At 44.6% G+C, this 20,931-nt stretch overlaps 2 protein-coding genes across 2 annotated transcripts; one reads left to right on the forward strand and one right to left on the reverse strand.

Moving 5' to 3' along the window:
- The first annotated feature begins 1,919 nt into the window (after positions 1 to 1,919).
- LOC126380293 (uncharacterized) lies at positions 1,920 to 13,100 on the forward strand. The gene is made up of 16 exons (XM_050029604.1): positions 1,920 to 2,011; positions 2,653 to 2,691; positions 3,866 to 4,177; positions 4,268 to 4,657; positions 4,749 to 5,081; positions 5,163 to 5,504; positions 5,586 to 5,927; positions 6,209 to 6,466; positions 7,289 to 7,546; positions 7,980 to 8,160; positions 9,523 to 9,695; positions 10,291 to 10,428; positions 11,116 to 11,286; positions 11,638 to 11,757; positions 12,321 to 12,629; positions 12,853 to 13,100. The coding sequence occupies exons 1-16, from the start codon at positions 1,960 to 1,962 to the stop codon at positions 13,074 to 13,076; spliced, it is 3,642 nt and encodes a 1,213-aa protein (XP_049885561.1). The 5' UTR covers positions 1,920 to 1,959; the 3' UTR covers positions 13,077 to 13,100.
- A 796-nt stretch (positions 13,101 to 13,896) lies between these two features.
- LOC126379759 (uncharacterized) lies at positions 13,897 to 19,521 on the reverse strand. Its single transcript, XM_050028577.1, has one exon. It carries the CDS (start codon positions 19,519 to 19,521, stop codon positions 13,897 to 13,899), a length of 5,625 nt encoding a protein of 1,874 aa, XP_049884534.1.
- Between the last annotated feature and the right edge of the window lie 1,410 nt (positions 19,522 to 20,931).

Below are 20,931 nucleotides of genomic sequence, written 5' to 3' on the forward strand. Positions count from 1 at the left end.
GGCATCAGTATCGATCACTTATCACCCCCTGATAGTTATTTTGAAAAAATATTTAATGTACAGAATTGACCTCTCTACAGATTTATTATAAGTATAGATAAGATACGACAATTCTTAACCCAATAGAACTTGTTTCTTTTTTCATCAGTAGATTGCCACAAGAGCATATTGGCTTTGCTGTATTAGATAACCGGAGTCCACAGGGCCAGTATAGCGGGCTGAAAACTAGTTTATTTATAAAAAAAATAATTACCAATAATGCGCCGACTCATGTAGATAAATGCGCGACGTAAGTTCACAAGTATTGTAATATTAATAAAGAATATACACATTATTAGGCAGATAAGAATCTACTAATCTTATAAATAAGTAATTAATTAATTAAAAAGTAATCCATCTATTTCCGGAAACAAGGTGTTCAAATAATACAAAGCGTTGTGTTAAACGTGACACAATAATTATAAATAAATAAAAATATATATTTTTCTTCTCCAGTATTTTACAATATCCAAATTGTGGACCTCCCAGTAAGCAATTTAATATGCTCGTGTTGGGAGTGACCACGCTGCTTCCGAGGGTTACAATGGTGCTAATTCCTGTAAATACCATCTAATTTTATTTTAAGTTATATCTGTCATTTTCTTATCCGCCGAAAAGGAAAGGGACGGGTAATCGACAAGCATAAAATTTATGGAACACACGTCAATTTTAAGCACAAATCTAAACCAACCGTCTAAAAATTTTACACCCGTCAATAACCCGACATAGTTAAGTAGACAGCACGTCAAACGGATTGCATACCCACGACGTACCTTTTGATTCGCCCGGGTTATTCATTCATTTACTCATTCTTCCTAAAATTAAGAGATGTGAATCATCCGTCCCTTTCCTTTTCGACGGATATGAAAATGAGGGATATAACTTAAAATAAAATTAGGCGGTGTCTGCAGGAATCGGGGCCAATATATATGTATAAATATTTAACTTAAAAATAAAATAAAGTGAAAAGAAAAACAAAAAGTGAAATGAAAACAAAAATTTGCATGCATTATCAGCTATTTCAAACAGCAGGCAATAATTATTGCCAAAATGATATACTTACCTAACCTAACTAACCTAAACAATACACCGGACACCCCATGTTACAATCGTTCAGAACCCCGATACCGAGCTCGAAGGCGTGGTCGACGATTTCTCTCATTCAGGGCTTATCGCTATCGACCAATTAGGGTCGATTAATTCATTCAAATATTCTTCCTCTCAGACGACGCCCTGAGCCGAGGTTCGTGCCTTATGGGCATCCTCAGGCCCTATTTGTCCGGCCAAGTAGGCAATATTGCTTTTTAGAGGAATTGCTTCGATATGGCCTTTTTACCCCCTTGTGGCTTGTTGGTTTCGCAATTAGCAACTTGGTAGACTATTTACTTGGCCCTTCCAACCACTTTCTTCTACTCCGTGGTGTGAAGTAAGAGATTGTAGGATAAATAAAAATTGATTACTTACGTACTTAAATGGAATCTTGATTTTCAATAATTATTTTTAGATGATTCTACATTAAAAAATACTCGGGTATTTTATTTTAAAATAATCCATTATTTCACAAAAGAGTAAATAATTACTCTTTATTCTGTATATTTATATTTTCTTTTTGTATTTTTTCTATAACTATGGCTTTATTGGCTGAAATAAATGAGTATTATTATTTTATTATTTATTTATTAGATGAAATAAATACTCTTAAAGCCCCTGTATCACGGCCATGTGCGGTTCCTCGGACGAACAGGTCGCAGTAAATCCACAGATTAACTGTAGACAAGCCAGGTACACTTATACGTGATTGATTAAAAGATTCTACAGAGGTTAGTAAACTTTAGACATATGTCGCGTCTTATCGGGTGCGTCTAAATGGTTGCGATTATAAAAACAGCCGCAGTTGTGCGAAGGCAGCGAAGTGAGAAAATGCTGTCGCGGTGGCAGAACATTGTCTGCGTGTGCGCTTTGCTTCTAGCAGGTAACCTACATCTACATTTTAAGGATAATAAACCTTGATATCTTTAGCGTCCTTTTATAAATTTATTTTCTTTTTTTTTCTTTTAATGCGCTTACAAATTATAGACACAATTGTATTTTATTATAAAGTTTACCGGAATAATTCCACGGAGCTGAGCGTATTTTATTTATTAATATTTTTAATATAATTTTAATAAGTGCTGATGTTATCCAATAGCGCATTAAGCATTATTTTACCTCACTTGTGATTTAAAAAAACAGTGTTTTGTTTGTTTGGCGAAGATTATTATGGGTGTTAGTGACATCGTAATGAATACTGAGAGGGTGATTCAGTAGAATTGAATATGATTGCAGATTTGTGCTATGTCAATTTAGATCACAATCTTTATTTAGAGCTACTTTATGTCTTAAAAAAAATGACATTTATATCTCCTACTAAAAAAAGAAAAATAAAGAGAGAAGGAGCAGGGCGTGTCGTATCAGGAGGTGAAGGTTTTGACGGGAAGAAGAGAGGAATGGCGATTGCTCCACCGACAAGAGCGCAGCTCTTAAATAAAGAGAGAGATATACCCTACTAGATAGGCGTTACATTGAATATACATACTTATTAACTACTATACTTATTGGTTTCAATTTTTCTAGGTGGCGTCAGCACCTACGATGACGTCCAACTTGCTTCAGGTTTGTTACATTCCCTTTATTCCCGACTGCACCAGGAGGAGGGTTATGTTTTTAGTTTACAATCGACTTTCCACTCAGTTTACAATACCGTTTTCCAAGCATACCTTATTTATTATTTATTTTGTTCCGAGATTAAATGTTAGGTAAAATAAACATCATTTTTTTTAATTTTCCTGTACTTCCTACAATTAAAAAGAAAAGAGCTAATAAAAATAATAAAAAGCAAATAGGTGTATTTAAGATTAATTGATAAAATAAAATCCGCTTAGTTACACCTATGTAAGTATGTCGATTAAGTAGATTGATTATATTAATAAAGAGAAATATTAAAATATTCAAGGGCATGTTTCGTAACTAAGCAGGTACAATTAGTTTCATATAATAATACTTAGAAAAATTGTGAACATTTGAAACGATTATGATTATAAACTTGTACTTTTGCAACTGAAACAGTATTTAATGACACATACATACTTACATAAAATCACACTTACTTCCCATCGGGGTAAGCAGAGACTATGGATTTCCATTTGCTTCGATCCTGACACACTTCTCTTGCTTCCTCATCATTGATCAATCGTTCCATACACGCACGCCGGTCAGAGCACCTGGTTCGCTTATTTAATCGCAATGAAAATCTGCACATTGACCTAGGTCTGCCAACCATTGCCCAATGGCTCAAATTAGCTTCCAAACGTTTTTTCGATTCTGCTCCGCACCACCCTAATCCCCTGGTAGTTGCGGCTTCCGAATACATTCCGCTTAGAGACGGTACTGAAAAGTATCGGCGTCCGAAAGACGTAATATACGATCCCGACGACCCTATTACTCTAGCCATAGAGGCAGCCAATCAGCTCGCGACACCAAACACTTCAGGACCCCGATACCGACCCCGCCGGCGTGGTCGACGATTTCCCTAATTCAGCGCTTATTGCTATCGACTCACTAGGGTCGATTAATTCTTTCAAATATTTTTCCTCTCAGACGACGCCCTGAGCCGAGGTTCGCGCCCAACTGGGCACCCTCAGGACTGTTGTCTTAAACGTTGTATCGGGTGAGAGCCTTCAGCGCTCTCCATTTGTCCGGCCAAGTAGTTAATGCCATCTGCGGCAAATCTACAATAAGTCACGTCAAAAAAAAAGCTTATTTAACGATACTGTTGTTTATTTTTCAGATACCGTCAATGGTAATGATGACAGTGTTATAGACATAACAGTGAAAGTTGGAGAAGACCTTCCAGTATCGATATTTACAAATTTTGTAACAGTAACCCGCTGTTATGTCACACGAGATGGAGATACTATAGAGCTTTCACCCAATGATCAATCAAACGGTAAAGTTGAGAGAAGAGATCCAAACCCGTTGGTCGGTTGCCAGGCAACCATCAGAGACATACAGGAAGAGGATGCTGGTATCTGGGAACTGGCATATGAAACCGCAGACAATAAGAACTCAAGTCGTATTAATGTCATTGTTGATGCTCAAGGTTCGTTACTTCTTTGTAACTCAAATCTGGGCAGTAGTGACAATACATTTTCAGAAGATAAGGTATAAAGATCTCGCATTTATTTTTCAGAAACCAACAGTGGTACCGACGATAATGGTAACGGCAACGATAGCAATAACAACAGTGTCGAAGAAGCATTTGTGGAAACAGAAGTTATAACTACCACGTTAACCCAAATCAGCTACAGTGCTCGTCTAGGCGTTGAAAGGACTATAACTTTGAGCAGGAAAGACTATGATGAAGTATGTTACGTGCGTACCCCGCAAGGAGTTAATATTAGCCTCAATGATGAGACCCCGGCAGGCATTCAGGCATTCCCCTCTAGCACCCACTTCGTGTCATGCAGAGTTGTCATTGGGCCACTGGAAGACGCTCATCAAGGCAACTGGTTGCTATGTGGCAGACATACAGTTGGACAAATAACTCAAGAAAGGTGTCAACCCGTAGTTATCAGTTGGAGTTAGTATTTATTCATTGTATTAATAATATTTTAATATGTAATCAATTCTTTTGAATGTCATCATTATTTACACTGTTATCTTATTTCCAGTTAACAACAACCCAAGTGCGACTTGGGATGTTACTACTAATGCCGTTTCCAATCAGCCCATACACTTTGGCATGACTTTGTTGCCTACGGTCAGGAGTAGAGTAGCTGCCCAAACTTGCCACCTCATCACGCCAGCCGGCGAAGATCTGGCAGTCATCACCAACTCCGACTACCCTGGACTCCAGCGCGTCATTCTCCGAGATACCAGCGTCTGCCGCATAGATATAGGCCCTGTAAATGGAGACTTTGTTGGCAACTGGACTCTATACGGAACATTCGCCTCCAATTTCGGATTCACTTTATTAGAGCAACCCTTGAATGTTTTTATTTACGGTGGGTAAAAAATATAATAAATGTAAGCATTATGAATGCTGCTGCAGACTATAAGGTTTATAATGTTCAATATTTTAACAGATGAAGAGAACCCGTTCAATCAAGCTTACAACGTGACAAATTTGGCCGCGGTAGACGTGCTAGTCAACATGGGCAATATAATGACGGTGAACATAACAGGAACGGGAACTCGTGACTTGTGTGAAGTTGTGACAAACACCGGAGAAAGGTACAACGAGGCTACGTCTGCTGTGCTGCCGCACATTAACATAACCAGCACCACCAGCAGCAGCCGCTCCCTCTGCATCATCCACGTCGGGCCCATCACCGAACACTTGCTCGGAGACTGGCTGCTCATCGGAAAATTCAGACGCAATAACTTATTCAATGAATCGCGACTTCCTTTCAACATCATCTTTGATGGTGAGTATTGAAAAAAAAAATACTTTGAATCAATGTTAAAAAGAATATGACTTTTTTAACGATAATCCATTTTACTTTCAGACCCAAGGAATCCCACCCCAGACAACTCAAGAATCGTCGAAAATTTGTCTCCCCTAAACTTCTTTACGGTGTTTGGGGCACAGCATACGGCTTCTATAACATTGAACAGAAATGCATTCACCCAGAGTTGCCACTTGAGAACTCCGGATAACCTACAGTACATCCTTATGGCTGGATTTAACCTGCCTGGAGTAGAAATGATTACAGGATCGGGCATGTCGTGCGGAGTGCGTGTGCGCGTCGAGGCCGCAGCGATCATTGGAGAATGGATGCTCATTTCAAGACAAAACGAACGAGGCAGCCTTATCGAAAGGAGATTAAGCTTTACTATCAATGTTGAAGGTAGTTTTAATTCAGGATACTTATTGATGAACATTACGCGTATCAAGTCACGTCTGAGGACTTAGATTAAATACGGCAGATAATAGAGATAACTGACTATTCAGCTTACAATTCAGCGATTTATTTTGAATGTTGCAATATGATGATAAGGATAATCTTGATTTACCTTCACATTTTATCAATCTGTTATAGCTGTTAGTTTTTATTGTTTTTCTAATCCTAATGAAAAAGACGTGGATTATAGAAAAACTCAATATGACGCCCGTACTTTTGCCTTGCAGAGACTGTGCAAGCGGTGCCACAAACGGCTGTCGTTGCTGAGGGTAACGACTTGTATGTGCGATTGGCAAACCCCACAGACCTGTTCACAACGTGTTCTCTGCACGGACCCTTCAGGAATAACGCAGAAGTAGACGAGAATTTCGTGAGGTCGTGTGGCTACATCGTCAGAGGGCTCACGGTTGCCGACAGCGGTAACTGGCAGATAATCTATGGCAATGCTGTCACCTACAGAGCTGCCATTCGCGTCACTGTTACTCGTAAGTCTGTGTGAATTGCCTCTTAGATCTAAAAAGAGCTTTACAATCTAAGTGACAAATCATCTCATACACATTATTATCAATTTCGTAATAAGCGTCATTCACATCAACAATTATAACAAAAAAAAAAATTATTAAAGGACGCCGCACACAGGCAACAATATAATGACGTCGAAAAAAAAACACACAAAATTACTTAAGTAATTATAAAAGAAATAATCATGATAATACTTAGCATAAGACATCCCGAATAAACGGACTTCACTCAGCATAAGCCGATACTGGTATTCTGTGGACCCAGCCGGGTCGCCAACTTCACGTTCCATATGGTACAGAGATGGTGAAACTATGGACCTTTTTAAAGGTCATCACCTAATTCCGGCTAATTAGTAAAATGCCGTCCGTAATAAGTGAAACAATAAACAATTAACTTGTCTACTATTTAATTTAGGTAACTCACAATTCTCTATATAAATAAATAATAATTGGCACATTTGTATGAAAGTTGGTTCAAGAACCTCCACTGATGAGACTTATTATGTAATGAAAGATTATGCTGTCCCTGGCAAAGTCCCATCAGATTCTGTCCCGGGGTTCTTTTTCTACGTCCATGTTTGTCTTGGCTAAAAATATGATAAAATACAATGGGGGACTAAAATCGATTCCAGATTTGATGAATGATGTAAGTATCTAGTTATGGAATCTGGAAGAAAATCTGTAATCATAGGGAAAGCATAAGCTTTCTTTACATATTAGTCTCATCAGTGGAGGTTCTTGGACCAGTTTCGCCCATTCTCCTTTGTATCTATTTCAAACTTGCAGCGAGATCAGCATTGCAAGACCAAGATCTGCTGTTGACTCGAGATGCTCCGCTGAACAAGACAATTGGACCTGAAGATGCTATTTACTGTAGGATTGAGAACCCTAGTGGAAATACAGTGTTCGAGGGCTTCGGTCGTTGCAATCTGGTTCTAGACCGCGTTACAAAGCACCACGTTGGAGTATGGCGGATGACAGTCGCGACCGAAGGGCGAATCTTGACCGAAACTCATGAATTTGTCCTCAATGTGACTGATGCAGGTACGCTTGGCAGTTCTTACATAAAGTGATAAACGATTATCAGATTAAAGAAGATTGTGCAATAACCAATTTTTAACGTTCCATTAATCAATATGATAAAGATTAAGCTGGAGTCTTTAGAATTTGGACAAGGTCGTAGTATCCGTACTACGCAGAGAGTAAGTACATTAGGTATATCGTCAAGGGATATGTCTGTACAGATATGTAAGTGACAGGATATTATTATGTTTCATAGGACTTATCTACAAGTATGGATTAAAGTTCCTTTAAAAAATGATACTACTCGTATTTGTATGGACGATAGACTATCAATTAAAATGGTAGTCAGGAATCAATAAGTACTAATAATTTTGATAATTAAAAGCTGCCACAAGAACGCTTTATAAATTATTTTTTCAACAATGAGTAATGTTGTTAACGAATATGTCGTCAGTACCGAAGGCGGAGGTGACAACATCGGTGGAAACGAACAAGCCAGTTGTGGCTCTGACCTGCTCGGTGGCCAGCGCCGTTGATGTCACGGCCTGCAAATTCCGGGACCCCTCCGGCAAAATAATAGTAGTCACTCAGGGGGTCGGAGAAGACAGATACAGCTACCACAGCGTTGCAGCCAGGTAAGATACTTACGTATATTGCCGCCTTAACACGTTCACTGTGTACTGAAAATTAGATATCAACCCCTCACGTGCAATGTTATTTTTTGATAAACACATTGATATTTATGTACAGAGACACACTAGGGCAAGAACAAATGTGCCCCACATATGGGACATGCACGTATGAGTTTCAAATTTATTATCCCATAAGTGGTTCATACACAGTGAACGTGTTAATAGTGGAAACCACGTGCTTACGGTCGTAACGCCGACAGTCCTTTTAAAATCCAAACTCCATTGTTTTACTATTGTGTCTGGAAACCTCGGCTTTATGAGGTTATGGCAACAAAACCTCAATTTAACTACAAATTTACCTACCATAAATTTTCAATCCGGGTAAAAATTTACACCGCATTACCTAGAAGTATGTGATTTTTCAAAATGTCGCTAAAATGGTTTTCCTATAAGGCGACGATTATATCACAGATTAAACAAAGAATATTATACAGAATATACAAAGAATAGAAGTGACGCTCACTACCCCACATAGAGCTGTGCTATCTCCCCCGCCTTCGATTTGGATACCTAAGTACCTATTTCAGTCTGTACGACGTACCTTAAGGGCATGGGGGTGTGATGCTCTGTCGCGGGGCCACCACCTCCAATTCAGTTGAAAACAATACAGTTTAATGTGCGTACTACGTACATAGTGTACGTGAAAAGATTTTATGTGTACGTGCTATAATAAGAAAGAAAACAATTAATTAAATTGGCTTCGCTGCAGAGCATGTATACTCCCCAGCGGAGCCACTCAGTTTGTATACTTCGAGATGTTTTCTTCCTGTAAATTGAAGTATCTATAGATCGATGTACGTACTACGGACATAGTGTACTAAAGAAAACAACTAATTAAAGTGGCTTCGCTGCAGAGCATACTCCCCAGCGGAGCCACTCAGTATGTTAATTATGGTCTGAATTATCCCTCTCAGTATTCGTTAGGATGTCACGAATATCCTGTGGTATAGCCTTAGCGACATTCCTCACACCGCGATTCTCTATCGATCTCCTATCCTTGTTAAAATAACCAGAATTGGACCACATGTTACGAAGAGTTACTTACCTGTTCCACTGCCGGTTGGTGTAAGTGTAAAGTGCCTACCGAAGCACGGGCCAATCTTATTTTTTCGGACAATCGGGTTATTCAAGCATGCAAAGTCCTTGCCTCACAAAGTGATTTCGACAAAGTCCCCGTGGAATCGAACCCGGACTTTCAGATTTAACTACCAGACCTTGGAGGGTGTTGTGTGAGGCGGAGGTGTGTGTTGTCAAGCTTAATATTTAATGTACTATTTATAATCTTAACCATTTCGTCTATTTCAGCCTGGAATCCAGCGAGCATCATTGCGGCCTCCGGATCACCAACCCTCAGGTGGAAGATCTGGGCTTGTGGCGTTGTGCCATTGAAACCGAGGAGGACATCTACTACGGCTTCCTGACCGTGCTCTGCCCATGGGCCATGATGGACCCTGAGGTTGCTGCTGCTGTTGTATCAGGTAACGGAACATATTCTCACGATTATATCCCAATTGTCAGAGATACTTCCATCGCAAGATGAACAGAGTACTTAGCCACGTCTCTTTTGACCTTTTTTCTGTCATTACCATCATCATCACCAGCCCATTAACGTCCCCACATTTTCGCTCCTATAACAACGTAATCAAGAACTATTTTGTATTAGGACACTCAGGACCTAAAGTTTACTATACACTGGACCGATTAAAAGCAGCAGCGATGCGATTACTTTCTGGTAACACTTAAATCTTTTCTAATAGAAAACAAATAGTTCTATGGGCATTCCATATTGAGAAATATTGTTCGACGCGACAGAATGCTATTGCTCGTTGTTATAATGGTAATGTAAATATTTTTTCAGTGTTATTAGCAAGTGTACGGTCACGAGCATTAATATATATACACTTTGATACTATGTCACATTAACTTTTTTGACAAATTAAACCGTAAGTCTCACTAAACGTCAATTATGATAGTGCGACAGGGTTCTAAAGTGAGTACATGATATTGCTCATGACTGACTCGCGTTTCTCTGCCTTTTGGGATCATTCTTTATTCAATTATATATTTTTCCAGAACCGACCCTGACTGCGGAGACCAGTAATGTGACCGCTATAGAAATAGATGTGGTGACCATGCATTGCTCCGTACAGACTGCCATCCGATACTGTTACTTCAGAGCGCAAAATGGAACCGTCTTCAACGTTAGTCCTGGTAAGACGGCTATTTTTTCCTTACCTACTTACTTCTTGGACGTTAACCTAGTTTACGCGACTTATTGTAGATTTGCCGCAGATGGCATTAACTACTTGGCCGGACAAATGAGGAGCGCTGAAGGCTCTTGCCCAGTACAACGTTTAAGACAACAGCCCTGAGGGTGCCCAGTTGGGCGCGAACCTCGGCTCAGGGCGTCGTCTGAGAGGAAAAATATTTAATCTACTCTAGTGGGTCGATAGTAATAAGCGCTGATTAAGGGAAATCGTCGACCACGCCGGCGGGGTCGGTATCGGGGTCCTGAAGTGTTTGGTGTCGCGAGTTGATTGGCTGCCTCTATGGCTAGAGTGATCGGGTCGTCGGGATCGTATCGGACCTAGTCTACCACTGCTATCAGCAGATGAAGCCTCAGGAGCGTACTCCGCCATCTTACTCCACAGCCGTTTCATAAATCTAGGATAGTAGTGGAATGCGGACTTGGAATTTCGAAATTTAAATCCGTGTCATTCAGCATACAGTCTCGGAGATTTAAAATAAAACTTTGATTGTTATTTACATAACAGAGACTTAGCGAATACAAAGTCAGTAGTAATCATTTTTTTGTATTTATTTTTCAGTAGTAAAGCTAGGTATGTAGAGGAAATAAAGATATTTATTGGAATAATCTCTAATGAACGTAATCTGTAGGGACTACAGGAGCGTTCGAGTACGCAGGCGCGGGGCTGGACGCGGGCGAGTGCAGCATCAGGTTCCCTTCAGGGCTGGTAGAGACTGACTCCGGTACATGGAGCTGCCACGTCGGGTTCAACGACCACCACGAGCCCGAACAGCGAGCCAGCATCAATGTCATTATTAACGGTAAACATGCATACTTTACTCTGTAATCGATTATGATGAGCCTTAGCCAAATTGCAAACCATTATGACAATCGACAAGTCACCGTATGTTGTACCACGGATCACGCAAGCTTATGTTTATTATTTGTATATACTTCGAAAAAACTACTCTACACTATCTACTACTCTGAGCGCCATCACACTCGCGTCAGAAATAGTACTGCGGGGCGGAAGGCAAGAGGGAAACCACTGCTCTATTTCACCCTATAAAGTAGCATCCTGGAGAATGCTACACCTACAAGTGTGGGCTCTTACATTAGTGATGATGTCTATGAAAAACTAAGCAGTAATACAATTACGTTAACGATTTCAGCTGTGATGGTAGCGCAACAGTACCACTTGGATGACTCCACAAATACTCTGGTGGTGATGGCTTCAGTCCACAGTCAGCGGTCTCTCGACTACTGTCGCTTCGTTCGCATTGATGGCTTGGGTAAGAGAGACTCCATAATAGTAAATTAAACATTTACTGAATATTTCAATATTTCTTTCCACAATCCTAGTTTATTGGAATAATCTCTACCTGAGGATAAGAAACGTGGTAAGAAAATCCCCTCCAATATAACATACAGGGTGTTAGTGACATCGTAATGAAAACTTTAACGGATGATTCAGGTCATGATTCTGAGTTGATATCAAGTGGAATTTTCCGTCGCAAAATTATGGAAATTAAAATACTTAATTAAAAAATAATCGAAAACAAATCATGATTTTTCCGACAGGAAATTCCACTTGATATATTTACTCAGAATCATGGTCTGAATCATCCTCCTCAGTATTAACGTTACAATATCACTAATACCCTGTAGGTATACGTAACCTATACATTAACATAATTAATAACGCTAAGTCGAAACTTTATAAAACCATTTTTTGGATGATGAGGTTGCGACCTTTGCAGGTCTATTGCGGCCGTCACCAAAATTCCTCCACCAGACCAATTTGCCTGATGAGCTTCATCAAGTTAACACTACTAACATGTTTCTTCTATTTAAGGCTTCACATCAGAAGACATGCCAACTGGCTACGAAGACCACAGCGTGGTTGCAGGAGGTCATTGCGAGATCAGGATTCCCAACCCCACCATACTGGAGCAGCACCCGTGGACCGTCGTCGTGAGGATCCCCGGCCAGGATGTCGAGATAGCCAGGAGCACTGATCACACGCTCTCATTGCCTGGACCTGGTCATACTGATAGCCCTGGCAATACTGATGCTCCAGGGCACACTGATGCTCCCGGCCATACTGATACTCCTGATCACACTGAGCGACCTGACCATCCCGACGGCCCACCAAACAGATCAAGTACTTAAATGTTTTTAAATAGCTATCAGTATCTATTCTGTCTGAAGTAATTGACACAGACAGCTTTTATAATGAAGACTATTTTATTCTGAATTTTTCGAAATAAAAAGGGATAGTTCATTTAATAGTTCATTCGCAAGAGTCTTCAAGCCGTCAGCAGACCTCTCCCGATTTGGCTTAACTACAATTTATTTTTTAATTTCTCCTAATACTTTTTTTTCAGATGCGGGTATGTACGTCGCTTGGAGTCTGGTGCTGATATTGGCTGTGGCTCTGTTCTTCGCGGGATGGATGCTGGGATCCAGAAGGAGGCGCGAGTGGACCTACAAGAAGGGTTCTGCCATCCGCGACAGCTTCCGAAGAACCTTTACTTCTTCCAAAGAAGGATTACCAGAGAATCAACACAATCGACAGTACAACAACACCAACACCGCCGTGGCAGCCTAAAAATTTCCACGTCATATCCTCACATTCGCTCTGGGCGGTTATAAAGGCCACATTTAAGCAAATCATCTAAAAAGCAATATTGCTATTAGACACTTGTACATATAAAAGTACAAGTCAACTTTCAAATAGCAGTATTGTTGCCTTAGAAGATTTGCTCCAATGTGGCCTTTTTAAACCTGGACTTGGCTCGACCCATTTCACAATATTGTACATTTGTCGAGAAGGATCTTGTGGCATTGACAGGACGTACGTTTTCCATTGTCCAAAAATACTTTTTCGTGGGATATGGCGTTAGTTCCTATTATGACCACATACCAAAAGATCATTGTCATAACAAATCCTTTTTTTATAATCCTTCTAGATTATTGTATTGACATTAACGAACAGAGGTCTAAAGAGGCCACATTGAAGCAATTCATCCAAAAAGCAATATATTACAAGTGTTGCTTATGCAGATTTTATTTGCTGGGACTGAAGAAAACCCGCGGTGCAAGTGAAGATCCGGTTTATTTGGCAAACCACATTAAAAATACAAAGGTAAAATACAAGTAAAAATCGTAAGTAAAAAATAGAAAATCGATGTAAAATCAGAGAAGTAGAGAAGAAGTGATTCGTGACGTGTCCAATCAGATTCTTATTGGAAATCTTCGGTCCGGAACTAGCGGGCTGTGCGCGCATTACGTCGGCCAATCAGGAGCGCCGCGCCATGCATCCGCTCCTCGCGTCGCTCCCCGCGCCATGCCCCGCGTCGCTCCCCGCACCGCTCCCCGCGTCGCTCCTCCGTTTCGCAACGCAATTAGCGGGTCGTGCGTGCATTATCTTACCCCGCGACCTCCTCTTCTCGGCTGTCCGTAACATCCTCCCCTCGGCGTAGATCTTCGCAGCCTTCTTTCACCGGGAGGACGGCGAGACGTCGTAGAGGTCGGCGGAATATCCCTCCTCTCGTTCGTACGTCAGCGACTCTGGTCAGTCCGTCGGGTCCTTGATGCAGTCGGATTACTTCACCTCGTGGCCAGATGTTCCTCGGCAGTACTGGATCAGTGATAATCACGACGTCACCAACTTTCAGGTCCGCTCCGCGCCCGCTCCGTGTACCTCCACGTGGTATGAGTGTAGGTAGGTACTCCGTTAGCCATCGACGCCAAAACACGTCAGCCAGCGCCTGCGTGGCTCTCCAGGTCCTCCTGTCTACCTCCCTGCACGGCCCGGTAGTGGGTAGGCCGCCGGAAGTCCCCAGTAGGAAGTGATTCGGTGTTAGCGCCTCCATGTCTCCTGGCTCAACAGGCACGTGAGTGAGAGGGCGTGCGTTGACCGTGTACTCTGCCTCCGTGAGTAATGTGGCGAGTACTTCGTCCCTGGGGTAGCGCTCGTGTAGTGTGGCGACTAACGCTGTCTTAACCGAGCGTATTAGCCGCTCCCATGCTCCACCTTGATTCGGTGCCCCGGGTGCGATGTATTTCCAGTTCGTTCGTTGTAGTAGAGCGAAGTCCTTGAGTTGTGGGCCCCACTCTCGCTGCGCTGCTCGCAGCTCTTCGTCCGCGCCATGAAAGTTCGTCCCATTATCGCTGTAGATTGTTACTGGCCACCCCCGCCGCGCCGCCATCCGCCGTAGGCACATAATAGCAGAATCCGTAGATAGCGACGGTGAGATCTCTATATGGACCGCTCGCGTAGTGAGACACGTAAACAGGGCGCCCCAGCGCTTTTCCTTATGTCGCCCGACCGTCACGTACATAGGGCCGAAAAAGTCGAGGCCCGTGTAGCTAAATGGCCTCGCGTGCGCTGCGAGTCTTTCGTAGGGCAGGTCTCCGTGAACTTGCGGTCTCGGTCTGGCTTTCTTCACTTTGCAGAGTTGACATGAATGCTCCACGGCTCGTACTGTAGGTCGTATACGTGTGATATAGAACTTCTGTTTCAGGTCGTTGACAACTTGCTCTCGGTTGGCGTGGTTCGCCGCCTTGTGTGCGTGCGCGACGAGTAGCCGGGTGAAAGCGTGGCGGCCGTCCATTATTAGCGGGCTTTTTGACTGCTCGCTTATTCTCGCCACGCCCACGCGACCGTGTAGTGTAAGTAAGCCTCTGTCGTCTATCCGTGGGTCGAGCTTACGCAGCGCGCTGTTCGGACGTAACTTCAAGTCCTTTTTCAGTCGTTCTATTTCGTCGGAGTACGAGTCCTCTTGCATTTTCTTATACCATAGCTCTTCTGCCTTTGTGATATGGGCGAGTTTCAGTGTTCGCGTTCGTTTCTTCATTTTATCGACGGCTAGTAAGACGTAGGCTGTCGCACGGACGAGTCTCTCGTAAGAGGAGAACCGACTTATGTCAGGTAGGTAGGCCGGCCCCTCGCTGTTGTCCGTGGCGCAGACTATCTCGTCTTGACCGTTCTCATTTTCCTCTTCGGTGCGTTCCGATGGCCACCTTTCTTCTTCTTCCCGGAGGAACGCCGGGCCAATGAACCATCTTTGGTCGGCTCGCACCTCGTAGTTAGGTCGTGTGGCGTCGTCGGCTACATTTAACTCGCTCGGTATCCATCTCCATTGTTCGATGTGCGTGAGGTTAGCGATCTCGCCTACGCGGTGAGCTACGTACGGCGTGTATTTGATGATGTCGTTGCGAATCCAGTGGAGAGCGGTCTTCGAGTCTGACCAGAGCACGATCCTGTCAGCCTTCTGTCTATGTTCTTCTTGTATACTGTGGGCGAGTCGTGCGCCTATGAGGCTGGCTTGCAGTTCCAGTCGCGGTATGCTCTGTGCCTTCACCGGTGCTACCTTAGCCTTTGCGCCGGCGAGCGTGATGATGACCTCTCCGTTTTCGTACTTGATTCGCCAGTACGCTACCGTGGCGTACGCTCTGTCGCTCGCGTCGTTAAATACGTGTAGCTGACGTTCCAGTACTCCCCTCGTTGGCGCATAGCAACGGGGCAGTTTAACTTCTCGCACGCTGTCGACCGCTCGTATCCATTTAGTGAAGTCCTCGGCGGCTTCTTCCGGCACTTGGTCATCCCATCCTATCCTCTGTTGTCTCCATAAGTCTTGCAGTAGGATTTTAGCCGTTATGGTGAGATGGCTTAGCAGTCCAAGTGGGTCGAAGATCGACATGACAGCGCTGAGGGCTTCGCGCTTAGTCGGCGGGCGTGCTGACGTCTTGACCTCCTCCGGTACCCTAGGCAGCGCGGTGTTGAACATTAGTTCATCTTTAGTGGCCTCCCATATTAGACCTAGAGTCTTGCCTTGATGACCAGCGGTTCCCATTTCCTTAGGTAGCTGCGCGCGGCGGTCCGGGGGTATGTCTCGTATTACGTCTTCATTACTCGAGTTCCAGCCGGCTAGTATGAACCCGGCTTGCTCGTGTACGTAGGTTACTTCGTGTACTGCTCGTCTTGCTTCCTCCTTGGTCGCGTAGCTCTCCACGAAGTCGTCCATGTAGTGGCTCTCTGTTATCGCTCGGAGGGCCACGGGGTGTGTCTCAGCGTGCGCGCGTGCGTTGTGGTTGCGCACACTGTGCGCTAGGAATGGTGAGCTCCGAGCGCCGAATATCATTGATGACATGACGTATTCCGTGGGTGGCTTCTTTCGTTCGTTACCTCTCCACAGGAACATTTGAGCCGGTCGATCTTCAGGGCGAATCTTTACTTGTAAAAACATCTCACGTATGTCGGCGGTGACGGCGACCTCTTTCTCCCGGAAGCGATAGAGAATTCCCGGTAAGGCTCGCAGTAAGTCGGGTCCATCCAGGAGGTGATCGTTCAGGCTCTCTCCTCTCGACTTGGCGGCTGCGTCGAAGACTAGGCGTACCTTCCCTGGCTTGTTAGGGTTCGTCACGGCGAAGTGAGGTAGGTACCATGACTTGTCGTTGTCTCTCTCGTCTCCGTTAGCTACTGCGGCGTATCCCTTCGTGAGTAGGTTCTCTATCTGGCTTGTGTAGGCTGCCTGGAATTCGGGGGACTGATCCATCTTCCTCTCGATAGTCCGCAGTCTCCTGAAAGCCATTTCATAGCTGGGCGGCATGACTACTTGCTCGTCTCTCCATGGCAGGCCCACTTGATATCTTCCGTTGACTCGTTCGATGGTTTTATTGAAGATGTCGATCGCTCTCTCTTCGGCCTTCCTCGGCTTCGTTATCAAGGCAATTCCTAGGGCGTCGACGTCGTAGTGTGTTTTGATGAGCGCGTTTAATTCCTCATCTTCATTAGCGAAGTTCCTCACGTCTTTTTCCGTCTTGGCGTGTACGTGGAGGACTAGTTGATCCTCCCCTCGGTACAAGCTCCGCGGCACCGTGCCATGTATCGTCCATCCCAGCTCGGTGCGTGATGCGATGGGCTCGTAGTGTTTGCCGATGAGGATTTCCTTCGAGATAATCAGATGCCAGTTGTCGGCGCCGATCGGTAGGCTCGGGCGCGCCGATTCGTAACTCACGTCGTCGAGTGGTAGGTGCTTCAAGTGTTCGTATTCGATGAACTTCCTTTTCACCGTCTGGCTTCCGATCGTAAGTTGTTTCACCGTGTGGGCGGTGATGTCGTGAAACTGCTCTTCATGTTGGCCTCGTACTTCAATCTTGACGACACGACTTTGCGTCTCCTTTTGACTCGCTGTGGCCCCGTGTATGTGTAGCGGGCTCACATGTCCTCTGGCGCCGAGGTCGTTCGCTAGGCCTTCGTCCATGAGCGTGATGGTAGCGCCTTCGTCTAGTAGCGCGTACCTCTTCAATGACGGTCCTCCCGGTACGCGTATCTCCACCGGGCACACCTTCAATAACACCTTGGCCGGGCCGCTTGTAGTGGCCGACGCGGACAAGACATTTTCCTCGTTTACTGGCGGTGACTTCGGTTGAGTAGCTGCGGCGGGCGACGTGTCCATATGCAACGTACTGTGGTGAGGTAAGAGACAGTTTTCTATTCCGCACCTCTTCGCTTTACATGTGAATCTCCTGTGCTTTCCGTTGATGCACTTGAAGCATATTTTCTTTTCTTTCACCCACTGCCATCGTTCGTTGACCGTCATCCTCTTGTATTTCTTACAATCGGGTACGTCGTGGTTGCCGCCGCAGCATAGACATCGTTTTGTGACGGCTTCCTTTTCTCTCTCGACGGTCGGTGCGGTGGGTGTTTCAGTGGTTGCGTAGACTTTCACGTCTTTACGTGGCCTTTCACGTGAAAACGACTTCTTTTCTTGATTGTTGAAAGTCTCCTTCAGCGACTGGGGCGATGTGGCGTATGAAAATCGCATCGCACGGTCGGCCTCACGTTCCAAAAATCTTGACAGCGTTGCTATCTCGGCTTCCAAGGGGTCTCCGTGTTCGTAGGCGAAGTCATACCACCTAGACTTGAGATGTGGGCTTAGCTTCTCGATGACCTCTCGTGTGAGCATGGGGTTTCGGAGATATCCTCTTTCATCGACGCCACCTAATACGCATACGATGTTCTTCAACTTGACCGCGAGGGTGTTCAATTCGCCCGCGGACGTACCGGACTTAGGTAACTTCTTTATATCTTCCATCGCTCGTTCGATCAACATCTCTGGTCTTCCAAAACATTGCTCCAGTGTTCGCATAATCTCGTCGGGGCTAGTCGCCGAGTATAGCAGCGCGGCGACTGTCTCCTGAGCTTTCCCTCGTAGACAGTTCCGTAGCCGTGCGAGGTTCTCGTAGTCGGAATACTTGTACATCGCCGTAGAATCCCGCATGGCCGCCTTGAAGGGTAGCCATTCCGTCGCGGCGCCGCTGAACGTAGGCAGCTCGTGGGCTTGGCGGGGCACCGGACGTTTATTCACGATCTTTTCTAGCGCTTGTGCTATTCTATCGACCGTGTCCTCTTCTTTATTCGTCGCATGAAAGCTCGTACGTTGATTAGGAATAGGGCTAGGCGGGCGTAGTTCCGTCTCTTTCCCTCGTGCCTCTCGATTCCATCTTCCATCTCGCTCGCTCGCGTGCGCGTTTCTCGCGCATAGAACAGGCTCCATACTGTGCTGAGGCGGGCGTCGTCCCTCCCCCCGCGGCTGGCTGTATTCCATTTCAATCAACCAGTCGTGGACGCGTTGCTGTTCCTCCGTGTGCGTTTCAGCGGCGATTTCCTGTTCATCGATTTGGCTTCCTCTTTCGCTTTCTTCCCTTATCATTGCGACGCTCCGTTCAAGTTTCGCCTTGACTTTGATGGCTTCTAGACGGAGTTCCTGCTGTTTCATTTCAGCTAATTGTATCTCCGCGTCGAGCTCGGCTTGTCTGATGCGCGCCGTCGTACTTGCTGTGGAGCGCATCGATCGCACGGAGCGGGTACTTGCTCTGACAGGCGGGACTTGCACCTGCCCCCCTTCCGTGGACGTGACGAGTCGTCGTTGCGGGACAACCGTGTTCGCGGACGCTGCCGACGTGCTGGCAGGCTGTTCATCGATGTGCATGGCTGACGTCGTGGTGCGCGGGAGCGCGGCCGTGTCTCTCTCGATGAGTACCATTGGCGCGGCGGAGGCGGGCGCGGACTTCTCTCTATCTTCAAAGGTCTTCTCTCTGACTTCAAAGGTGTTCTCTCTAGCTTCAAAGGTGTTCTCTCTGACTTCAAAGGTGTTCTCTCTAGCTTCAAAGGTCTTCTTGCTCCTCGTGATGGGCATTCTTCGGCGTAAGCCAGAAGCTACCGCAGCCTCGAAAAAGGCTATACGGCTAACTCGTAACCTCGAAAAAGGCTGTGCGAGTAGCGACTCCCGCTTCAAGGAGTCACTTTTCCGTCCTAACGGACGTATGATGTGCACACAGCCTCCCGTTGGCACCGTTAGGTGGACAAGACTGCGCTACCTTGTTGAAATTAGGACGTTGAAACTAGAAGTTGAAATTAAGAATATATCGATGTTTTTATATCGATGTTAGACCAATCTTCAGTCTTGCGGTTCTTGATTGTTCCTCTTCCCTCTTCAGACTTCCTCTTCCCTCTTCTGACTTCCTCTTCTCTCTTGAGACTTCCTCTTCTTTTTTCCGTATTAAGAGTAGGCCTTCTTTCTTGAGAATTCGTCTTCGTTCTTGAGGGTTCGTCTTCTTTCTTGAGGATTCGTCTTCTTTCTTGAGGGTTCGTCTTCTTTCTTGAGGATTCAGGTTTCTTCTATCCGACGACGAAGGACCACCGCTGTTGCTTATGCAGATTTTATTTGCTGGGACTGAAGAAAACCCGCGGTGCAAGTGAAGATCCGGTTTATTTGGCAAACCACATTAAAAATACAAAGGTAAAATACAAGTAAAAATCGTAAGTAAAAAATAGAAAATCGATGTAAAATCAGAGAAGTAGAGAAGAAGTGATTCGTGACGTGTCCAATCAGATTCTTATTGGAAATCTTCGGTCCGGAACTAGCGGGCTGTGCGCGCATTACGTCGGCCAATCAGGAGCGCCGCGCCATGCATCCGCTCCTCGCGTCGCTCCCCGCGCCATGCCCCGCGTCGCTCCCCGCACCGCTCCCCGCGTCGCTCCTCCGTTTCGCAACGCAATTAGCGGGTCGTGCGTGCATTATCTTACCCCGCGACCTCCTCTTCTCGGCTGTCCGTAACAACAAGAGAGTACGCAACGTCAATATAAGTCAAATCATTTGCAAAAAATGCTTTTTTAAAAGAATACTTAGTTTCATTGTAACCTTTTTAACCCTCCTGTATCACCCTGCGAATACATTTTAGCGGCATCGGAACTGAGGAAGGGTTAGCACGTTAGTCAATTGCTTAAAAAAAATACTATTCTATAGGGATCAATGCAAAGCAAGAAATCAAATATAAATACGCTTCGTAGGCTCCGATTCCGCTCAAGTGAACACGCACCTTAAATATAAACCTCAAATACAAAAATATGCAGCGACACAAATGTACTAATCCTTAATCATATAAATAAACAA

Source organism: Pectinophora gossypiella, chromosome Z (genome assembly GCF_024362695.1).
Source record: "Pectinophora gossypiella chromosome Z, ilPecGoss1.1, whole genome shotgun sequence".
NCBI classification, from domain to species: Eukaryota; Metazoa; Arthropoda; class Insecta; order Lepidoptera; family Gelechiidae; genus Pectinophora; species Pectinophora gossypiella.

What these genes read in the sequence shown, in the direction of transcription:
- LOC126380293 (XM_050029604.1), top strand. Translation starts at nt 1,960, where the DNA reads ATGCTGTCGCGGTGGCAGAACATTGTCTGCGTGTGCGCTTTGCTTCTA. An exon ending in TGACGTCCAACTTGCTTCAG is followed by an intron (nt 2,692 to 3,865) that starts GTTTGTTACATT and finishes TTTATTTTTCAG; the next exon opens with ATACCGTCAATGGTAATGAT. An exon ending in CGTTCGCATTGATGGCTTGG is followed by an intron (nt 11,758 to 12,320) that starts GTAAGAGAGACT and finishes CTTCTATTTAAG; the next exon opens with GCTTCACATCAGAAGACATG.
- LOC126379759 (XM_050028577.1), bottom strand. Translation starts at nt 19,521, where the DNA reads ATGGTACTCATCGAGAGAGACACGGCCGCGCTCCCGCGCACCACGACG.